We start from the raw sequence: 19,087 nt of genomic DNA, 5'->3' as shown, positions 1-19,087 counted from the left end.
GAAAAGAAATTCTAAAAAATTTTCTGTACCTACCACAGGAAGTTGAAAGTGAATGTTTCCAACCCTGTGGGGGGCCTCTTTTCCAAGAAACTCTTAAGAATTTCCTAATTTTACCAAGTTATGTTTTTTCAATTAATTTTTTATATTTTTTATTGTAAAATTATAATTACAGTTCACACACTACCATAACAGATAAGAACTAAAATAACTAAGAAAATATATACAAGATGTTCTGGGATGGGGAGGTGCACTACATTCCCCTTGAAATCTCAAGTCAGGCTGATCTCCTTGTATCCAGTACTCACTCACTACTGTACTAGGGTTGCCTCCAGTCATTTATGGCCCACCAAAATAATTTGAATACTTCTCGCACAAAATTCGTTCAAACTGTACAGAGCAAAATGTTGATATCAGGTGACAAAACCTGGTTTCATCAACAAATACACTTGATGAAAATCTAGCTTCATTGGTGAAAACATTTCACTAAAACATACTACTGTATACAGCAGTCACCAATGAACTAAATAAAAGGGGAAATAATTACCCTAAACCTTTTTTGTCTCAAGTGAGGCAGGTTAAAGAAAACTAAATGCACAATTAGGTCTTTATTATTCTTACTTATTCTTTTTGCTTTTTATTTTCTTGAGATAGAACTCAAGCTCTTTACCCTCCACTATGTACCCATCGCAGCGTCCACACTGACCAGGGCGGGAGGCAATACAGGCTGGTTGGGAGGAAAATGAAAACATTTTATCCTGGCAAGTACTGTACATGACCACATTCAACATATTATACATCAGTTCATATTCCCAAAACATGCAAGAAACAGTCTCTTTTCATCTAAGGATATTCTACTAAGTAAAAAGTTAGTAGCCTTCACAGCTTACTTCTATGAAACATTATAGAAAGTAGCATCAACAACCCAAAAACTCTTAATATAATCCTTTCCTGATGCATCAACAATCCATTCCTCACACAACTATTTAGATAAGGAGAGAGAATCTTCATGTAACTTTTCCTTTATTTTGCCAGTTAATATTTGCTAATAGTTGTCACTATGTCATATTTGCGCTTAGGTAAAGAAGTGTGTTTAGATGCTTCTGACATAGAATAAGAACTGTTCAACTACTGCATCTCAATCTGTATCAATGAAGCCTATGACTACACCATGGATGCTAGACACAGTTTTTGAGGACACCATACATCAGGCAAGTAGTAGCTTCTGTCATCCCATCCATTTATCATGTAAAAGGTATTAAGGTACATGTATCTAAGTCAACAACCATATATCATAGAACATTTGTTACACTACTTACCTAGAACACGTCCAGTCAAGAATTGCTCTTCAAGAGCAGGCTCCACCTTTGCCTTTTTTTGGCGTTCAATGTATTTCTTCTGGGTCTTCTTGGATCTCTTTTTGTTGATCACATTCTCCTCAGCTGCAGACTAAAAAAAAAAAAAAAAAACTATATACTTGAGTGCCCATTCTACTCATTATATAAATTACACGATTAAAAACAACGCTCTTAAAAATATTTTAGTAGAATTTGTTAAATGTAACACTCTGGTATTAAATTGTAGCAGTTAAATTATTTCATGTTAAAATAATGCAGTAAGCCTGCAGCCTATTACAATTTTTTTTAAACATCTACTTACGTATAAACTTCATCAAAATTGGAATTTATAAGCACCCAATAGTATATGGTATACCCCCTAATAATGACATACCCCAAAACTCCATTCAAATATTGAAAAACATTTGGTAAAATTGCTTTTAATTAAATGAGGAATGTTATAACTTAAATATTAATATAGATAGTATACTTGTTTCATGTGAAGATAGTAAATTTAAAGATATTTTCATAAACACAGAGTAACAGGCAATTTAGATGTTCTTAATGGTGATAATCTTTAGTATTTTAAAACATCTAAAATTTAGAAGATACCAAAACATAAAAACTATTACTAATAAGTAACAATTATATATATATATATATTCATATAAATTTAAAATATTAGATAATTTACCAAATAATAAATGAAAATAACTAAAACTATCATACAATTAATAATACTCCAACTAACTTTTGCAAGTGGCTTAATTCAAATTCCACAGATCAACATCACTGATCTGTTCTTGAGTTTCATGTATCCTCTGATTCTGTCTAGCTAATAGAAGAACCAACACGCATTTCTGGTAAGAGATTAGGACCTCATATTCACAGATGTTCCAGCTATCCTCAAGTCCAAGTCTGTGCGTATATATATATATATAGTCACTTTTTAACACTGTGCCATTGAGATGAACATCTGTCAACCAGTTTATTCCTAATACCACCATTGGATACACTGTCTGGCTGAAATCTAGAGCCAACTGAGATCACATTATTGAAGCTTGTCAGGCACTTAATGTCTCAGATGCTACATCAGGTCCAGATAAATGATACACGTACAGAAGGTAGCCATGACAACAGACCAAATTCAACACATGTCGTCAACATTTCATGTGAAAACTATACAACTTTTGTAGAGTCTTGCTATGTTGCAAATAGAATTTACCATATAGCCAAGAGAAATTGCAATTATTCCCAAAAGAGGAAACTTGTGGTCAACCATACTAGTATCTTCTACCTTTGGGTCAGGCTCGTCTTCCATTCCAGGATTATTAACCAATGATAGTTTATTAACCAATGATAGTTTGGTTACTGGTACAGTAGCTAACCAACACAATGTACTATAGTGTCCGAGCCTACCCAGCTATAAAAGGATCTCCAATACATCGTTGTATATATACGTGAATGCATGTTTTTGCCTCAAGTACATTTATACCCTGTACCCCTTAAACTACTGTAAAATGCTTAAAACTGCTTATTTTAACAGTTCACTGTCTAATTTAATATTTCAAATAAAAATACCCTAAATTATCATACTAAAACAATTTAATATCAGTTCAAACAAAAATACACCCCCAACCACCATCCCTAAAAACCCACAGTCTCTTAGATTACCCTCCTAAAACTGTTACTCTTAAATATATACACCCCTAAATTTTAGCACTTATAACAATGATTTACTTATTTTAGAATATTAATGTACACACAGCAAAATATCTATAAAATGTTTAAATACATAATCAATAAATGTCTTACAGAAGTGTGACAGCTATGTAATCAGGTTAGTCGTTTTTCTCATAGTATTGACATCATTCCATTTTCTTTTTTGCTAAAAAGTATATTTATATAAACAAACAGTAGCCATAATGTACGATAAAAGCCTTATCATTAACTTGTTAAGTGTCACCGACGGCATATCTCAGTCAGCCGCATCCCATATCTCAATGCCTTCAATTGAGTAACACATCCTACCTCTTTCAAGGATGGTACGCTACTGAGTTCGGAGGCGAAATGCTCTTCCCTCTTATAAAAATTGCAGGCACGTCAGTTAGTGACAATGGGAGCTAAATTAGCGGTAAATGGCAACTTTTTTTGTAGGGGAAAGACAGTCTGGCAAGAGGACAACTTCCACCTCCCACTACCCTTCTGGTGTTCATTGGTAAACAACACATTTATTTTTGTTTGATCCCATTAATCCCCCTAAATGAGCGATCTAAGGTGAAAGAAAAATCTTTTGCCCGAAGAGATATTATCATTACTTGTTGCAGAGGATGATGATGACAGAACCTTTTCCATAATCAACACAAAACTCTCTCTCTCTCTCTCTCTCTCTCTCTCTCTCTCTCTCTCCTGCAGATTCCAAGAACTTTTTGTTCAGGATAAGGGAAACCCAGTGGAGTTCCCTTTACTTTTTCGTTCACCAAAAGGTGTGAAATTTAGTGTTCAGGTAAGGAAAACCCTGTGGAGTTTTTTTTTAGAAGTTTTTTGATGACGGTCATGGAGCACGTTGTAGAAGTAATGAACAAATTTTCCATCCAGTTTCAGGATGAATATAGAAAGTTTGCCTACAATATCGAGTGCGCTAAAACATGACACAAATGAAAATGAAACTAAACAATTCGTTAACCTACTGGCTCCATGTTTCAGGGAATGGCGTTCAAAAGAATAATTTTTTTCCCTTTTATGTTTCATGCTTATAATCTTTAGGATATAAAAATGCAAAATACTTTCATCTTTTCTTATTCTACATTATTTATTATCCTAATATCTTGATACAAAAATCAATATCAATGTAAAAATGAACACATAAAAAACCAAAGAAATTAGCATAGACCAAATGAATGCTCTGCAAAAATGTGACGTTTAACAGGTTAATATAAACTGCAGGACAGTACATAGTACAGTACAGTATTGTAAAGGGAAATTACAGTGTACTGTAAGCATAAACATGTATTCATGTGTGGCTGATGCGCTTTCTCACTCACACTCCCAGCATTCCTTCCGGCGTCTGACTTGAAAAAACAATTCAACCCTCAATCCAGAGGCGAAAACCCTCAAATTGATACTTCCATTTCACACTGATATATCCAGAAGCACGATATACCATGGTCCGTTATCTCAGTGCACTACTGTACTTCAGAAAAGGCTGAACTGCTTCATTGAGCTTTTGAAGCTAAGCAATCAGCTAAGGGTACTTGTCATCCTGAACCTATTCTTTCAAAAATGATATTTTCATAGTAAAATTAAATTTCATATATACTTACCAAGTAATTACATAGCTATACTTTCCGCTCGTGCAGCAGCTTAAATTCACAGTAGTGCCAAGATTGTTTAGTGTACGTGACCAGTCCTGCCCAGTAACGGGAATACTAGGAACGACTTAACAAACCTCATTCTGTTTCTGCCCTATGTCCATCAGCGAGGAGGAGGAGGAGTGGGCTCTGATTCTGTAATTACGTGGTAAGCATATATGAAACAATTTAATTATGAAAATATCATTTTCATATAAGTAACCTATCAAGTAATAACACAGCTGAATCCCACATTGATAGGTGGGATACATGGACATATTCCATTCCAAAACATTAAGTTATGTAATGAATTTGAAACAGACAAGTTGCTAGCATTGGAAAACAATGCTTGTCGTTCCTTAGCAGCTAAGAGGGCTATTGCAGAATACTGTCCCTGGTTGGTGGCCATCTTAACTTGTAGTGGCGGGTAGTATTAGCCGAGGATCACCTCTACATAAGTGGGAGCTTTGCAGCGAAAGAGTATTCCACTGGCTGGCTAATACGGCTAGCAAAGCACCATTAAGTGCCCTTGTCCTGGGCACAGAACCAAAAAATAAAAGCAACCAGATAACTCAAGTCACCTACAATGAAGTAAAACAACTACTGAGAGTGGTGGGTGCTCCAGGCACATTGTAAACCCCGCCCAAATCCTGCACCTTACTACAAGGTGAAGAGATAAAAGGAGGAAATTCTCTGCTTCCTCCCTTAGTGGTATGCCAATTGCTAAAAATGTTCCCAAGGTACTGAACAATTTTCAAACACTTTTGACTTCAAGAACAATTTAGAAGTGAAGAACTATTACACTTCCAGTGGGCCGATTGCCAAACGGCAGTGAGTGACATATTCAGCATAAAAGCTAAGGTAGCGGCAATTCTGGCATCTTAGCTTTCCTTTAACAGGTAGGCAAATCGTTCTCCTTAATCTGAGATTGCATCTCATGGACAAAGTTTGTTGGATATGAAGGCCAATGCATTCATAGACCAAGGGCGAGACAGGATCCTGTCCAGACACTCTAGGTATGGATGGCCCTCTGATTAAACAGCTTTTTTTAGGTAAAACCTGAAAGCTCAAACTGGACATTTTGCTCACTCTCCCAGAGCCAGGGATGTCCAACAATCAACTGTCTCCCTGAGCAAAATCTGCTTGCTTGTCTAGAGTCTGAAGCTCACTAACTCATTTGGCATTTGCTAGGGCTACAAGGAACAGAGTTTTCTAGTCAAGTTAGAGTAAAAAATGGAGAGGCTTGACAGAGGAGCCTGTTAACTGCTCAAGAGCTACGTCCAAATTCCAATATATGGAGCAGACTCTTCTTTGCCTTGAAGTTTCGAAGACTTCATGGGTTGCTAAGATATTGGTTAGAAGATAAAACTAGACCTTTGCATTTACATACTAAGCCTAGCATTACTCTATGCCCCTTGAAGGCAGAAGAGAACAACCTTGGCAGTCCTCAGGTATAGGGAGAGTTCTGCTTTCTGAGCTAAAAAGGATTTGCAGACAGATGACTGCTTACTTAGATTGGAGTACCTGGCAAGATGACTGCTGTCTGCATCTTGCAACAGTCTCCACAATCGGTCTTGAAAAGTTCAAGTCTTCCAGAAAAGCTCCCGGACAGTCTGTAAATCTGTCCGAGAAAAGAATTGTCCACCCTTTAATGGTTTCTTTTGAAGTGAGGCTGTCTGAGTAGATATGGATTGTGGAAGGAGTCACAGAATCCAACAACAACCATATCTGGTTAGGGAACCAATATTCATGATTCAGAATGGGGCTAAGAGTGTCATCATTACTTGCAATGAACCTGAAAACTTCTTCAGCCCTTCCTTGACCAAGTCTGAATACAGAGGGGAATTAAAGGTCCAGGTTGGACGTAATTTGCAGCATGGCATCAGTTGCCTGTGTAAGAGGGTCTAGGATTGGAGAACAAACTGAGGAAGGCAAAGGTTTCTTGAGGCGGCAAACCAAGCCATAATCGACCTGTCCCATAAGATTCCACAGATTCCGCCAGACCAGGGGATCCAAGGTCCACTTGGTGGGAGAGACATGCTTCTGACAGTTCAGTGCGTCTGCCATAACTAATACGTGTGTCCTGAATGTCCTGAAAAAGTCGAGTGACTGGAAAACTCAATTTGATATGCCCATCATAGGGGTTCTCTGCCAACTGGTGGGAGAGAGATGAGAGACTGAGTGAGTCTCCTTGCTTCCTTCTTTTCCATATGCTTAAGGACTGTGGTCTTGAACCAAAATTACCACAGTCTAGGTGTGAAAAATGGTTGAGAAGCATTGAAGCCACGAGTGCAAAGCTTTCAGCTATCTGACAAAGAGGAGAATATACTTAGGACTATGGTTTTGTGACAAGAATACCACAATCTAGGAGTCAAAAGTGAAATGCTTTTAGCTATCTGAGAAGATTCTGTTCTTCCGAGGGCTGCGTTCCAGAAACTATCCGGTTCCCAAAGCAGGCTCCCCAACCTAGATCCTAGGTGTTTGATTGGAAAACTAGGTCTGGGTTTGTGGTATAAAGGCACTTCCCTTCCAAATGTTTATGTTTGGACAGCCACTACTGTACGTCCAACCTAATTCAGGGGTAAGGGGAAAAACAAGTGTCCAGCTGAGTTTCCCTGCCCCAAATGTTAAAAAACCTCCTCGCACTTTCCTTCAAAGGTAATCGAAGAAGTGAGTCATCCAAGTAAAGAATGACATCCAGAACATTAAGTCACACACTAGAGGATTGAGGACAGAGTAGGCTTGCCATAGAGGGGCCGGAACACAGATCCTCGCACTAGAGGACCCTGTCCTGCCACACAGACTTGAGATACTCCCAGAGTCCAGCAGGAACATGGAAGGATACTTCCTGCATAAGTAAGGTCTTCATCTAAATGCCCTTGGAGAGTGGATGACAGAATTATCCGGTTCAGCACTGTGTTTTTGGAAAACTGAGCCAAACCCATCTGCACAACAGACACAGTTCTCTCAGCTGTGTCCTGAAGGATGAGGAAATGTAGGCCTGCAGGCAAAAATAACAGGGCTGAATGCAACTGTTTCCAAGTAAAGAGTGGAGATCTCTAAAAGACATCTCAATTGTCCTTACCTGAACAGGACAGGACTCGGAGACAAACCGAGGTAATGTCAACTAAAAACTGAAAGCCCTCTATCTTCTTAACCAGACCTCCAGCTGTTGAAGAGGAGGGAGCTTTCTTCATGAGGCTCATATACTGGACATAAATGTCCTTAGAAAAGGGGACCTCTCTATACGCAGACTAATGCTCTCCATATGGCGCCCAGATGCAGGAGACTGATACTGAAGAATTGGTGCTAGGTTATCGGGAACTGGCGCCAGCCACTTGAAAAAACCAGAGCCAGGCGCTCAAATCGAGAACTGGTGTTCAAGAAAGAACAGTGCATTCTAAAAAAAACTGTGTGAGCAGGTCATAAATGTTCACAGGCATGAGTCAAGTACTGGATAGATATCGACGCTCTGTAGTAGGCGCCGAGCATTCTAGAATCGGTGTTGAGTGTTCGGGAATCGGTGCCGGGCACTCGGGAGTTGGCACCGAACTTTTGGCAACCAGTGCCAAGCACAGTAGGCGCTTTGTATGTCGCTGAGAGAAGAATCTCTAGCCTGTTGCAACGTAACAGAGACATCTCGTCGTCACTACTCTCTTCAAGGGTCAGGACGCACTAGAAAAAACACCTAGAACACCTCGTCAGGGTTAATTTTGAGTCCAATGACAACTGGTGGGCACTAAAAGGGACACCATTCCAATGGCAATCTGAAGGTCTTTCACTACATGAACTGTGAGTGACAGGTTCTACTGAAGAGGTGACATTCCCTGGGAAAACCCCACCAACCTCCTTTGGACCTTCAGTGGACCTTCTGCCTTCCATCTAGGAGCGTGGGGAGGGGCCCTCTAGAGCCACTAGCCTAACCACTTAGAAGTTGCTGGGTGCTCAGGTGCTGGGCACCTACAAGCACTGAACAACGAGTTTGGCGCCAGATACTGGCACTCCACAACTGAAGTTCAGGAGACAAGCACCATGGACTTCCAAACTGGAACCTATATCACTAAAGCACATCATTTTGGACGCCTTTTCAACGGGTGTCCGCCGATGCCTGGAATCGGACAACAGGCTCGAGTGAGGTGGACAACTACCTGGGGGCAAACCCCCTCAGACTCCCTTGGATCGCAAATATGTCTTCTCCAAGGTTTAGGGGAGCAGGACAGTGACCTTTCGGCTAGGAGATCCGACGAGCGGGATAGTCACCTCGTCTCCTGCACTTCCGGCAAGACGCCTTTTCAGTGGCTGTCTGTCGCAACCTGGGACCGTACAACAGGTTCAACTGACAGGGCAATTACCCAGGGAACTTCCCATCAGCCTCCACTGGACTTTCAGTATGACTTCTCGCAAGTTCAGGGGAGTATGACAGCAACTTAGGTCTAGGAGAACCGACAGGCCAAATAATCACCTCCTCCACTGCACAGCACTCTCACAAGGTTAACTTCTGGTAACCCATACACAAGGCTGGCAAAGGCATGGGAAGGGAGCGAGGGAGCCAGGCATGGGAGAATTTAAGAGGGTTAGTAGCAGCAGAGAAAAAATTAATGTGGGAAGAGTTGGCGCCAGACAATCAGGAGCTGGTGCCGGCGCTGGGTGCTCCCAGGATGTGAGTGGTGCCAGGTGTAGCTGGGCACAAGGCGAGCTAGTAGCTCCGGAAGCTAATAAGCACTCCTGGGCACTCAGTATCAAAGTTAGCGGGCGCTTCTGGGTGCTAAGCGCTGATTCTCAGCTGTCAAGAAAGTCTATTTATCCAAAAGCCCATCGCCGAAAATAAGTATTTTCTCTCCTATGTTCTGCCCTTACATTTTTTCAGTTCTCTGCAAAGGAAAGTCTAATAAGAAAATGTTCTAAATCAATTCTTTACCAACAATTGTTTTGAAGTACACAAAGTACCATCACACAAAACATGTTTCAATTCCTTATGAAACATTATTGAAGACTTGCCGACATGTACTTCCCACCGAAAACATTGGTTCAGTAGCGAACACGATATTTTCGTTATAATACACTACTCGGTAAAGCAGAGTTAATCAACTGATTGTCAATTCTCTGTGGCGAAACATGGTAAAACTTGAATCAGATCTCAATAACAAAACAATAAAATATTGATCCTGAAAGCTTGAAGGCTATTCGAAATCAGCGATAATATTTCACCGAAATCTGGTTATCTAACCAGCACATAATAAACAAAAGCTGCTGCAAATACCCATGTTTACACCAAGCATGGCAGAAAGAGAATGTGGTTGCCTGCCAAGTCATTCCTAGCATTCCCATTAGTGGGCGGGACTGGTCACCTACACTGAACAATTGAAGCGTTACCTTGAATCTTAAAATTTACGCTGCCGCACAAGTGGGAAAGTATAGCTATGTAATACTTGGTAAGTTACTTATATAAAACGTCACATTCAGTAATAAATATTACAACATTTAATATACTATTGGCAAAATACTCGAAATTGCTTTGTTTTTATTAGTCAGCTGATCTTGTCCCTTTAATTTTTCCCTTTAACTCTGGGTGTAGCCTAACCTTAATTACTTTTTTCTTTCCCCTTTATAGGTATAAAATGGCCTTCACTTCTCGTCAAGCATCTTTGGAAGAAATTGATGACATTTTATTTGGATCTGATTCAGAATTTGGGTCATATATTGACAATCCTATGCCAAATGGTGATGATTATGATGATACCACTGACGAAGAAGATAAGGATGAAGACGTCCCAGCAACATGCTCATCAACCACAGTTGATGTAACAAATTCATTATATTGGAATAAAATAAAAATAAAAATAATCCCACTCAGTTAGGTAATGTTTTTGATTACACAGCCTCCCATTAGGTAATTAATTTTGAAAACTTAAATCCATATGAATGTTTCACAAGATTTTTTCCAAAAAAATGTATGAACATGTTGCAAAAGAAACTATCAAGTATTTTAAATCAATATAGCTACATAACAACCTTAGCCAAAAAGATCAACATACCCCCAGTGGTCAGATGTAACTGCTGATGATATAAAAGCTGTTGTTGCTATTGAAATCGCAATGGGTTTAGTTCATAAACCCACAATTGCGAGTTACTTCAGTGAAAGTAGCTTTGTATTTGACGCTCCTGGATTCAGAGAAGTGTTTTCAGGGGATAAATATCTGTTGATTAGACCAGCTTTTCACTTTCGTGAAAATGATCAGAAAGATGGAAATGATAGGCTCTCTAAGATTAGGCCTATATCAGATATGGTATAAGATTTATAAGGGAAGTACTAGATATGGTATAAGATTTATAAGGGAAGTACTATGTTAGTAATAAGGAAATCAGTATTGATGAAAGCATGATAAAATTTAAAGGGAGGCTATTTTTCAAAAAATATTTACCATCAAAGCCTTCTGCTAAATGGGGAATAAAGGTATGATCAATGACAGATGCACATAATGGTTACCTGCTCAAATTTAATGTATATACTGGGAAGGACTCTGCACGTCAGCCATCAGAGGGGTTGGGTACTTGTGTTGTTCTGTCTTTTTTACAAGGTTATGAAAACAAAGGTCATATTATTTACATGAACAATATTTATAACAGTGTGTCCCTTTATGACAAACTACTTCAGGAAAAAAAACTTTAGCTTGTGGAACAGTTAAGACAAATAGGAAGGGTCTGCCAGTTGATATGAAACAACAGTGAAAAAGCAAGCTTTAACATGGGTGAGAAATGGTGGTAAAATGCTTGCTTGTTCTTGGCAAAACACAACCAGGGTTAATTTACTGTCTAGTTTTGGAACAGTAGGCACATATGAAATGAAAATTCATTCAAAGACGAGTGACAGCGAAACTGATAAGCCCTGTGTCCATGTAGAATACAATAAGTATATGGGGGGAGTTGATAAGTTTGTTCACCTTTGCTCAACATATACTTACAAAAGAAATAGCCAAAAATGGTACCAACCCATCTGGCACTTTATAGTTGAGGCAGCATTAGTAAACTCAAACATATATTACAATATTCAGAGCAAAAATTATTAATATTTTGTTAGAAGGATATAAGAGGAGCAAAACTCAAAGAAAAGGTAGATGTTCAAATCCTATGGAATCTAGATTAACAGAAAGGTATTTTCCAACACAGTATGTTGACAAAAACCACAAGCCCCAATGTATTGTATACTCTATCTTGCGAAAGAATTGCTTGAAGAATGGTAAAGGAGAATGTAGGGGAAAGTAACCAACCTATTTTTATGATCAATGTGTTGAAAAGCCACCTCTTAGTATCATTCCATGTTTTGAGACATGTCATGTCTTGAAAGTGTACAAAAAAGCATTGCCAATGTGGAAAATAAAAGTGTGAGGCATTGATGAATCTGATACAGGATTGTTGGTGAAATTCATAAAGTCATCTAAAGAATGTGATTTTTCTCAATTTTTACCTTTTTTAAATAATTCCCTAATTTTTACCTTTTTTTAAATAATTCAAAACAGAAAATTATATATCAAAATAATGTTACATTCTGACAATAGAATGGTTTAGAAAACAAAAAATTATTTCAGTAAATTTTAAGCTTTTTCAATTTTTCAGTGAATATTTGCACAATGCTGTGAAACGTGCGTATTCACAAATCCGCAGCGAAAGGGTTAAGGGAGAAAGCACGGATCCTGTTTGTTCCTTTGCCAGGAAAACACAGCATTAAAGCATGTTTCCCTGAGCAGAATCTGCTCACTTGTCTATCATCTGAAGCTTACTATAGCAAAGTCCAGCACTCTTTGCAGTTAAGCCCCGCCCACTGCTTACGTCATGACCATCTCTTAAAGCTAATTGGTTGGCAATAGTTTCAAAAAGTTGGTTCATCTGTGGCTCTTTTCATGTTCATTAATACTGCAATAGTTGTTGTACCGAACCAAAATACGTTCTGCAGATTATCAAAAGGAAACGTTATTTTATCCCGAAATAAAATCGTAATACGCATCTCAACAAAGGTGGTTAAAACAACAGGAAAATATGAACGAAGTTAAGAGTGTTCCGCAATGCTACAGTGTTGTGTTTTGTAAACGAGGTTCACCTGAATACAGAGGTGACACAGGAAATGTCTGCATTCGAATCGGTACACTTGAATCACTGGACAATGATAATTACCGCCTGATACTGTCAAGCATGTTCACCATTCTAAACTTAAACACAAAAGACTTTCTCAGAGCTATGCAGACTGATATTTCATATTGATTTCAAGAAATTTTACAACTTTTTAACAGTCATAAAATCCATTTCATTGCAATCGTTTACACATTCGGAGGGATGACAAGCAGTGACAGCACTCTACAAAACCAGTATATGCCAATGTTTAACTTAAAGTTACAGTATAATAGGCTGTACAAGTCGTATTGGATATAATTTGCTGAGAATTTTCTTAAGGGTAGAGAGAGAGAGAGAGATGTAAACCATTTATTTCTCTTTTTTCAGGGTTTAAGGGTAATGTATTAAGCTAACTTCTAAATGAAATTACAGTAACTTTAATTCCATTTAAAAGTTAACTTAATAATTTGGGAGCACGATTAGGGTCAAATATAGTATTTAAACTTTAGAAATAAGCATTTATTAGCATTTTTAGAGACCATGCCAAACTTACGCGAAAATTCACCCTGCGCGAGGGGTTCTGGAACCCAACCTCGTGTAAGTTCGGAGTATGACTGTGTAGCTATTTAATTACTAAGTTACTTATATGACATTTGCATTTTGCTCTAGGGGTGTTTAAAAAATTCTTGACAATCTTGACAGTTGGGGTGGATGAGATCCTGATGGTTTCTCCCCTTTAACCAAAATACGGAGGAAAACGGAAGCAACACACAAGAAATTGTGATACAGTCTACCACATATCATACTGCCGACATTTTGAAGGCGAGAAAACACCAATAAACATACTTAAAAGATGCATTGTCCTAGCAGAGCCACACCAATTAAAAGTTCAAAATTACAGCAAACCAAACATGACATCAGCAATTACAGGCAGTTCCCAGGTTACAATGGGCTTGGCTTACGACGTACTGAGTTTATGACGCTCCTCCAATATACAGACAGTCTGAGGGTTATCGGAGCAATTTAAAACAGTAACTTACATTATTTATAAATGCAATAAATTTATTAAGTGAAGAAAAGGTGTTATTTCGCCAGTATCAGATGTTGCTTTTGCCTCTTCCAAAACATTTTGTGGCCTGCACATTATTGGTTTCTTCTGCCATAGCTACAACCGTAAATTTAGTGGCATACTATCTTACCACTTTCCTCTTCACTGAGCGAGGGATGAACAGATTTATTTTATTTTTATTTATGGAAGTCACCACTGAAATTTAGCAAATTTTTAACAAGTTGACAACTTTAACTCAAACCTTAATAAATGTGTTAGTTACAGTAACTGACATCGGCAAACAGCCGTTTCTCAATTCAATTCTCCATGTCAGTACTAAGTGGTTGTTAATTATAAGAAATGGTGAAGATTTTTTAGACAAGTCACAATGTATGAAGACTCGAAATATGCATTATCAATGCTATCTACCGAAACAGGCATATATATGATGAAATCATGTTTTTGGATGAAATTTTAATGATTGCATGATACATGAAATCCAAAAAATTCCAAACCTGAAACATGTTGCACCATCCTTGTAGCCGCTCACAAACTAATGGCAGCCAATTCAAAAATATCCCGGGAACATGGGAGTTCCTGGACCACAGAATGCCAGATTTTAGAGGTTGGACAGCAGTACAGTTGACGCCCGCCTATTCACAATTCAGCAATCATGGCTTCACCTATTCACAGATTTTTATAGAACATGTCTCCAAATTCGTCGTGGAAAATTCGCCTATTTGCAGATTTTTTTTAAGAACAATATTCACTAATTATAGTCCACCCCTGCCTATTTGCGGTTCAGATTCGCATACTCGCCTATTCGCGGATTTCTCCATGGAACATATATACACGTTATTCATGGAATATTCGCCTACTCGTTATATTTTTCATAAGTGAAATATTCACAAATTACTGTATTTTCACATTTTCGTGACTAAGTGCACTTTTTGTGATAAAACTATTAAAAATATTCAGGTATAGGCATTTTTAGAGGGGTTCTAAGTATTCGCAGATTTTAGTTATTTGCGTGAGTAGTGGGTTGCATCCACCCAAATACCGGGGGTTGACTGTACTGTATTCTCATATTTTCATGGCTAAATATACATTTTTTATAAAATAATTTATAGAACTGATTTTCAAATATTAATACGATAAGTATCCAAATAGTTTTATCATGAAAATTATGTACTGTTAAAGTTTGCTTTAACTTCGCGACGTTTGGTGCATTTGGCATTTAAAAATCAAAATAAGCTTGTATTCATCTGTTTTCCCACCATATGGTGCTTAAATGTCTAAGTTCTTGTCATATTTCTTCATGACCACCCACTAAGCTGTGGGGAGGCTGGGTGGGTTTCCACTTAAATGGTAGGTAAGTATCCAAATAATTAATTTTATCATGAAAATTATTTGGAATGAATCTTACCTACTGTAAAAGTTACCCGACTACCACATTGAATAAGGATGGGGGATTAGTACAGCAAGAGAAACAGGGTTCAGCTGAGCCAACTAAAAGCTTTTATAAAAGGGGAGAAACAGCCCAACATTCCTGCCTGATATGCGATCCTTACTGTTAAGTACTATCACCAAACATTAAAACCACAACAGGGTGTAAGGTCCTTGTAGCAAGACTTGTCAAAAGGATTACAGGGGAAAAAAGGACTATCTTGCAGAGTACTGGTGACTCCTGTGCCTGAGTCAAAAAAACCATAACCAACCATCAGGTAAGAAGGTGAGCTCTATACAAAAAAGTACCTTCATGATCCCAAAATTCAATAGCAGGACTTCTAGCAACTAACAATAAGATAGAAAGCAAGGTTACTAAATTATCATATTTGGTTCAAGAGAAAAAGTCCCCGCCACAACAAAAGGACTAAGGGCTTAATCTTAATACCTCATGTTAAAATTTAACATTTGCAAACAATGAGGCTAAATCAGCTAAAACTCCACTAAGCTTCAGGACAACCTTCTCTAGAAAAAGGTTATAAAGGACATAAAGACATATTACAGTACAGAAGCCATGAGGATTATTTCCAAAAAAGGGAAAACTCAGGAGTCAATTGTGTGCATAGACTTAACCTATCTTGGACATACGAGTGTTTGGCCTTTTAAAACCACAGATAAATTCTTAACTTCTCTTACAGGTTATTCTGTTCAGGTAAACCCTTAAGAGTTCTAGCTGGACATAAGACAGCCATTATTCCACTGCTACCTAATTAGTTAGATTAGGTGCTGCCACAAATCTGGGAGGGGCTTTCAATTCTAAATATTTTTCTCTAAGCAATGAAAGAAAAAGAGAGGTTGACACCAGAGCAAAGTCAAAGAACAAGAAAGGGCTTGAAGCTCACTAGTATAAATACTTACTAATTCTAATCTGGACGTAAAGACAGCCAAAAGCAGTTAAATTAGGCACTGAAATAAAATTGGGAAGGGCTTCCAATAGACAGCCATAAGCAGTTAAATTAGGCACTGAAATAAAATTGGGAGGGACTTCCATCTCTTATATCTTTTCTCTAAGCAATGAAGGAAAACATCGAGGTTGCCCAAGAACAAAGCCCCCAAAACAAGAAAGGGCTTGAGCTCACTAATACATTTTGCTGCAACAAGAGCTAAAAGAGGTCTTCAAAGTTAATAAGTGAGGCCTTATCAAAGGGCTTAACTGCAGATTACATCTAAATTTCTTTGTAAAATATGGTTGGAAGATAAAATTTCCAGCACAAAAGACTGAATACCTCTTCAAACTTCCAGCACAAAAGATCGAAAGCCTCTTCAAACTTTAAATCATGAGCAATATTCCGGTCAGCATGATGCACAACTGAAAGCAATGTAAAATGGTATTCTTGATAGCTGTGACAGAAAACTGCTTTGTGCACCTGAGATACTGGTAGAGCTTAAACTAGGATACCTAGTGGAAACGGGTGCTGAATACCACTCAGGACAAGAACCCAGGTAAAAAAATTAACCACTGTTATTGATACATAAGTTCTAACAGTGGTGAGCCTTCTAGATTTAAGGATTGTTTCCTTGGCCATCTAGAAATGCCATAGTTTGTAACAGAGAACCTCCCTTCAGTGAGATGATGTGGAGGCTTCACGGAATCTTCTTGAATAAGACTGTCTAAAAAGATCCTTCCTGAACGAAGACGATGAGCATCTGCTACCACCAAGAAAGATAGGGGAACCCTTCCTTCAGGCCACAAATGAGCTATCAAAATCATCCTTGTGATCTGCAAAGTTTACAACTTTTTGAATATTTCCTAAAAACAGCAAACAGAGGAAAAGCATAAAGGTTTAGATTCGACCATTCTTGAAGGAGGGCATCAACTGCCCATGCTTGAGAATCCTGGCATGGAGGGCACTACACTAGTAGAGTAGCGTCTTGGGCAGTCATGAACATATGGATGTTTGGGCCTCCCTAAAGGTTCCACAACTTCTTGCAAACCTGAGGACAAGGAGACTACCTGACTGGAGACATTGCCCTTTTCTGCTGGGATGGTCTTCAAACAACATTTTTACTGGAACAAAATGTGGTAATGGAATGACTTTGAAGGACTCTGTCCAAAGGACAAGGTAGTTCTTGTTAGTCTGAACATATCTCTTAATTTATGTTTTCTTGGCATCTTATGTGAGAATTGAGACTTGCTAAGGCTATTCTAAACTGCTAAGAGCTGTAGGATGTTTACACTTCCAATTCCTGACATCAGGTGTTTCTCAGAATGACCCCTCAAATTGCCTCCGAGACATATTAGGACAGTACAAAGGTTCTTGAGGTCTGCAAGCCAACCCATTTGAGTACTCAAAAGTTGGGAAAATTGTTTATCCACCTCTCTCTTGAGAGAGAGAGAGAGAGAGAAAAAAAAAAAAACTTGAACAAGAGATAGTTTACCTTCATCCCCAGATAAATGACTGACTGGGTCAGAAAAGCATAGAAGGTCAATGACCAAAAAGCCCATTCCTAAAGCTCCACATAAAACATGATTCTCATAATAAAAACAAACTGGTGAGAAATGAACCAGTCACCCAAATATGAGAAAACTACAGTACTCTGATATCACACAGATGAATCCATACTGCTCACACTTCAACTCACATGAGAATAATTTACTTTGACTGAAGGAGTACTGGGAAGTGGAAGTAATGTCCTACATGTCCACAGAACTTACCCTTTGCATTTGACAGCTTTGCCCTCATCCCCTCTTCAAAAGTTTCACGAAAGACCGGGAAATATCTGTTTAAAATATCACATAATTTCCTACAGAAAATGTATAAATTTTGTAATTACAGTTTTATTATTTTTATTATTATTATTATTATTATTATTATTATTATTATTATTATAAAGGCTGGCTGTGTTATGCGAATTTATCTTATACAGTATCTTTTCTATTTTCCTTATAATTGGCTTTTCAGGCTCAACAATGTTGGTGAGCAACTGGCCAATATTCATATTGGCCAAGGGATAGTGTGTGGAATGTGGGAAGTCTTTTATTGAAATATTCGATCAGAAATCCGTGGAATCCGTCGTCGTCTGGATTCAGGTTCTACTTCAGGTTGTGGTACCATCAACAGGTTTGGCCAACTCGTTGGTCATCCGCTGGATGTGGTTGAGCAAGATCTGGAGAAACAAGAGCTTGGGTCGGTATTTATAGGGGGGTCTTGATCGGTGCTGAATTATGATTAGCTGCCCGGGGCAGGTCATCTAGGGCAGAGCCTTCTCTCCCATGCTGATGTTAGGGGCTCATCTTGCGTGCGAGCTGCATTGTAGTGGTGGGGATGAGAGGTAGAATTTCAATCCTCAGGTGCGGAATTTTGATTCGCTCCTTCGCTATGGGGGTCGTTCGGTGCAGGTCTCCTGGCGGCCATGGGGAGGAGAAAGGTTTCCTGTGTAATAATGTTGAGGGTTGGTTTCTCCTTCCCAATGTGCAATGCTTCCAAGAGGCGCAGGCGGCAGTGGTCTGTAGGTTCGGTCAATTATTTCTATATTCGTGATTAGCCAGAGAATTGCAAGAACAGATATAACCATAAATATGGAAATAATTGACCGAACTACTGACCACCGCCGCCTGCACCTTTTGGAAGCATTGCACATTAGGAAGGAGAAACCAACCCCCAACATTATGCAGGAAACCTTTCTCCTCCCCATGGCTGCAAGGAGACCTGAAGATACATTTTCTTGGGCTATTTTAGGGGATTGTCTTAGCAATCGTAACTTTCCCTGGGGCCCGAGTCGTACATCTTACTCTGAGAAGT

At 38.6% G+C, this 19,087-nt stretch overlaps 1 protein-coding gene across 1 annotated transcript in view; it reads right to left on the bottom strand.

Annotated features, from left to right (window-relative positions):
- Nucleotides 1–592: 592 nt before the first annotated feature.
- Nucleotides 593–19,087, bottom strand: part of LOC136836659 (small ribosomal subunit protein eS8-like) — an 87,224-nt gene continuing 68,729 nt past the window's right edge. The window contains exons 5-6 of the mRNA XM_067101130.1: nt 1,317–1,446; nt 593–724 (exon numbers count right to left, since the gene is read on the bottom strand). Of these exons, the coding sequence (XP_066957231.1) occupies nt 615–724; nt 1,317–1,446 (240 nt within the window). The 3' untranslated portion in view covers nt 593–614. The remainder of the gene's footprint in view (nt 725–1,316; nt 1,447–19,087) is intronic.

This window comes from Macrobrachium rosenbergii, chromosome 56 (assembly GCF_040412425.1).
Source record: "Macrobrachium rosenbergii isolate ZJJX-2024 chromosome 56, ASM4041242v1, whole genome shotgun sequence".
In the NCBI taxonomy this organism is placed as follows: Eukaryota; Metazoa; Arthropoda; class Malacostraca; order Decapoda; family Palaemonidae; genus Macrobrachium; species Macrobrachium rosenbergii.
This window is presented reverse-complemented; position numbering and strand designations above follow the sequence as displayed.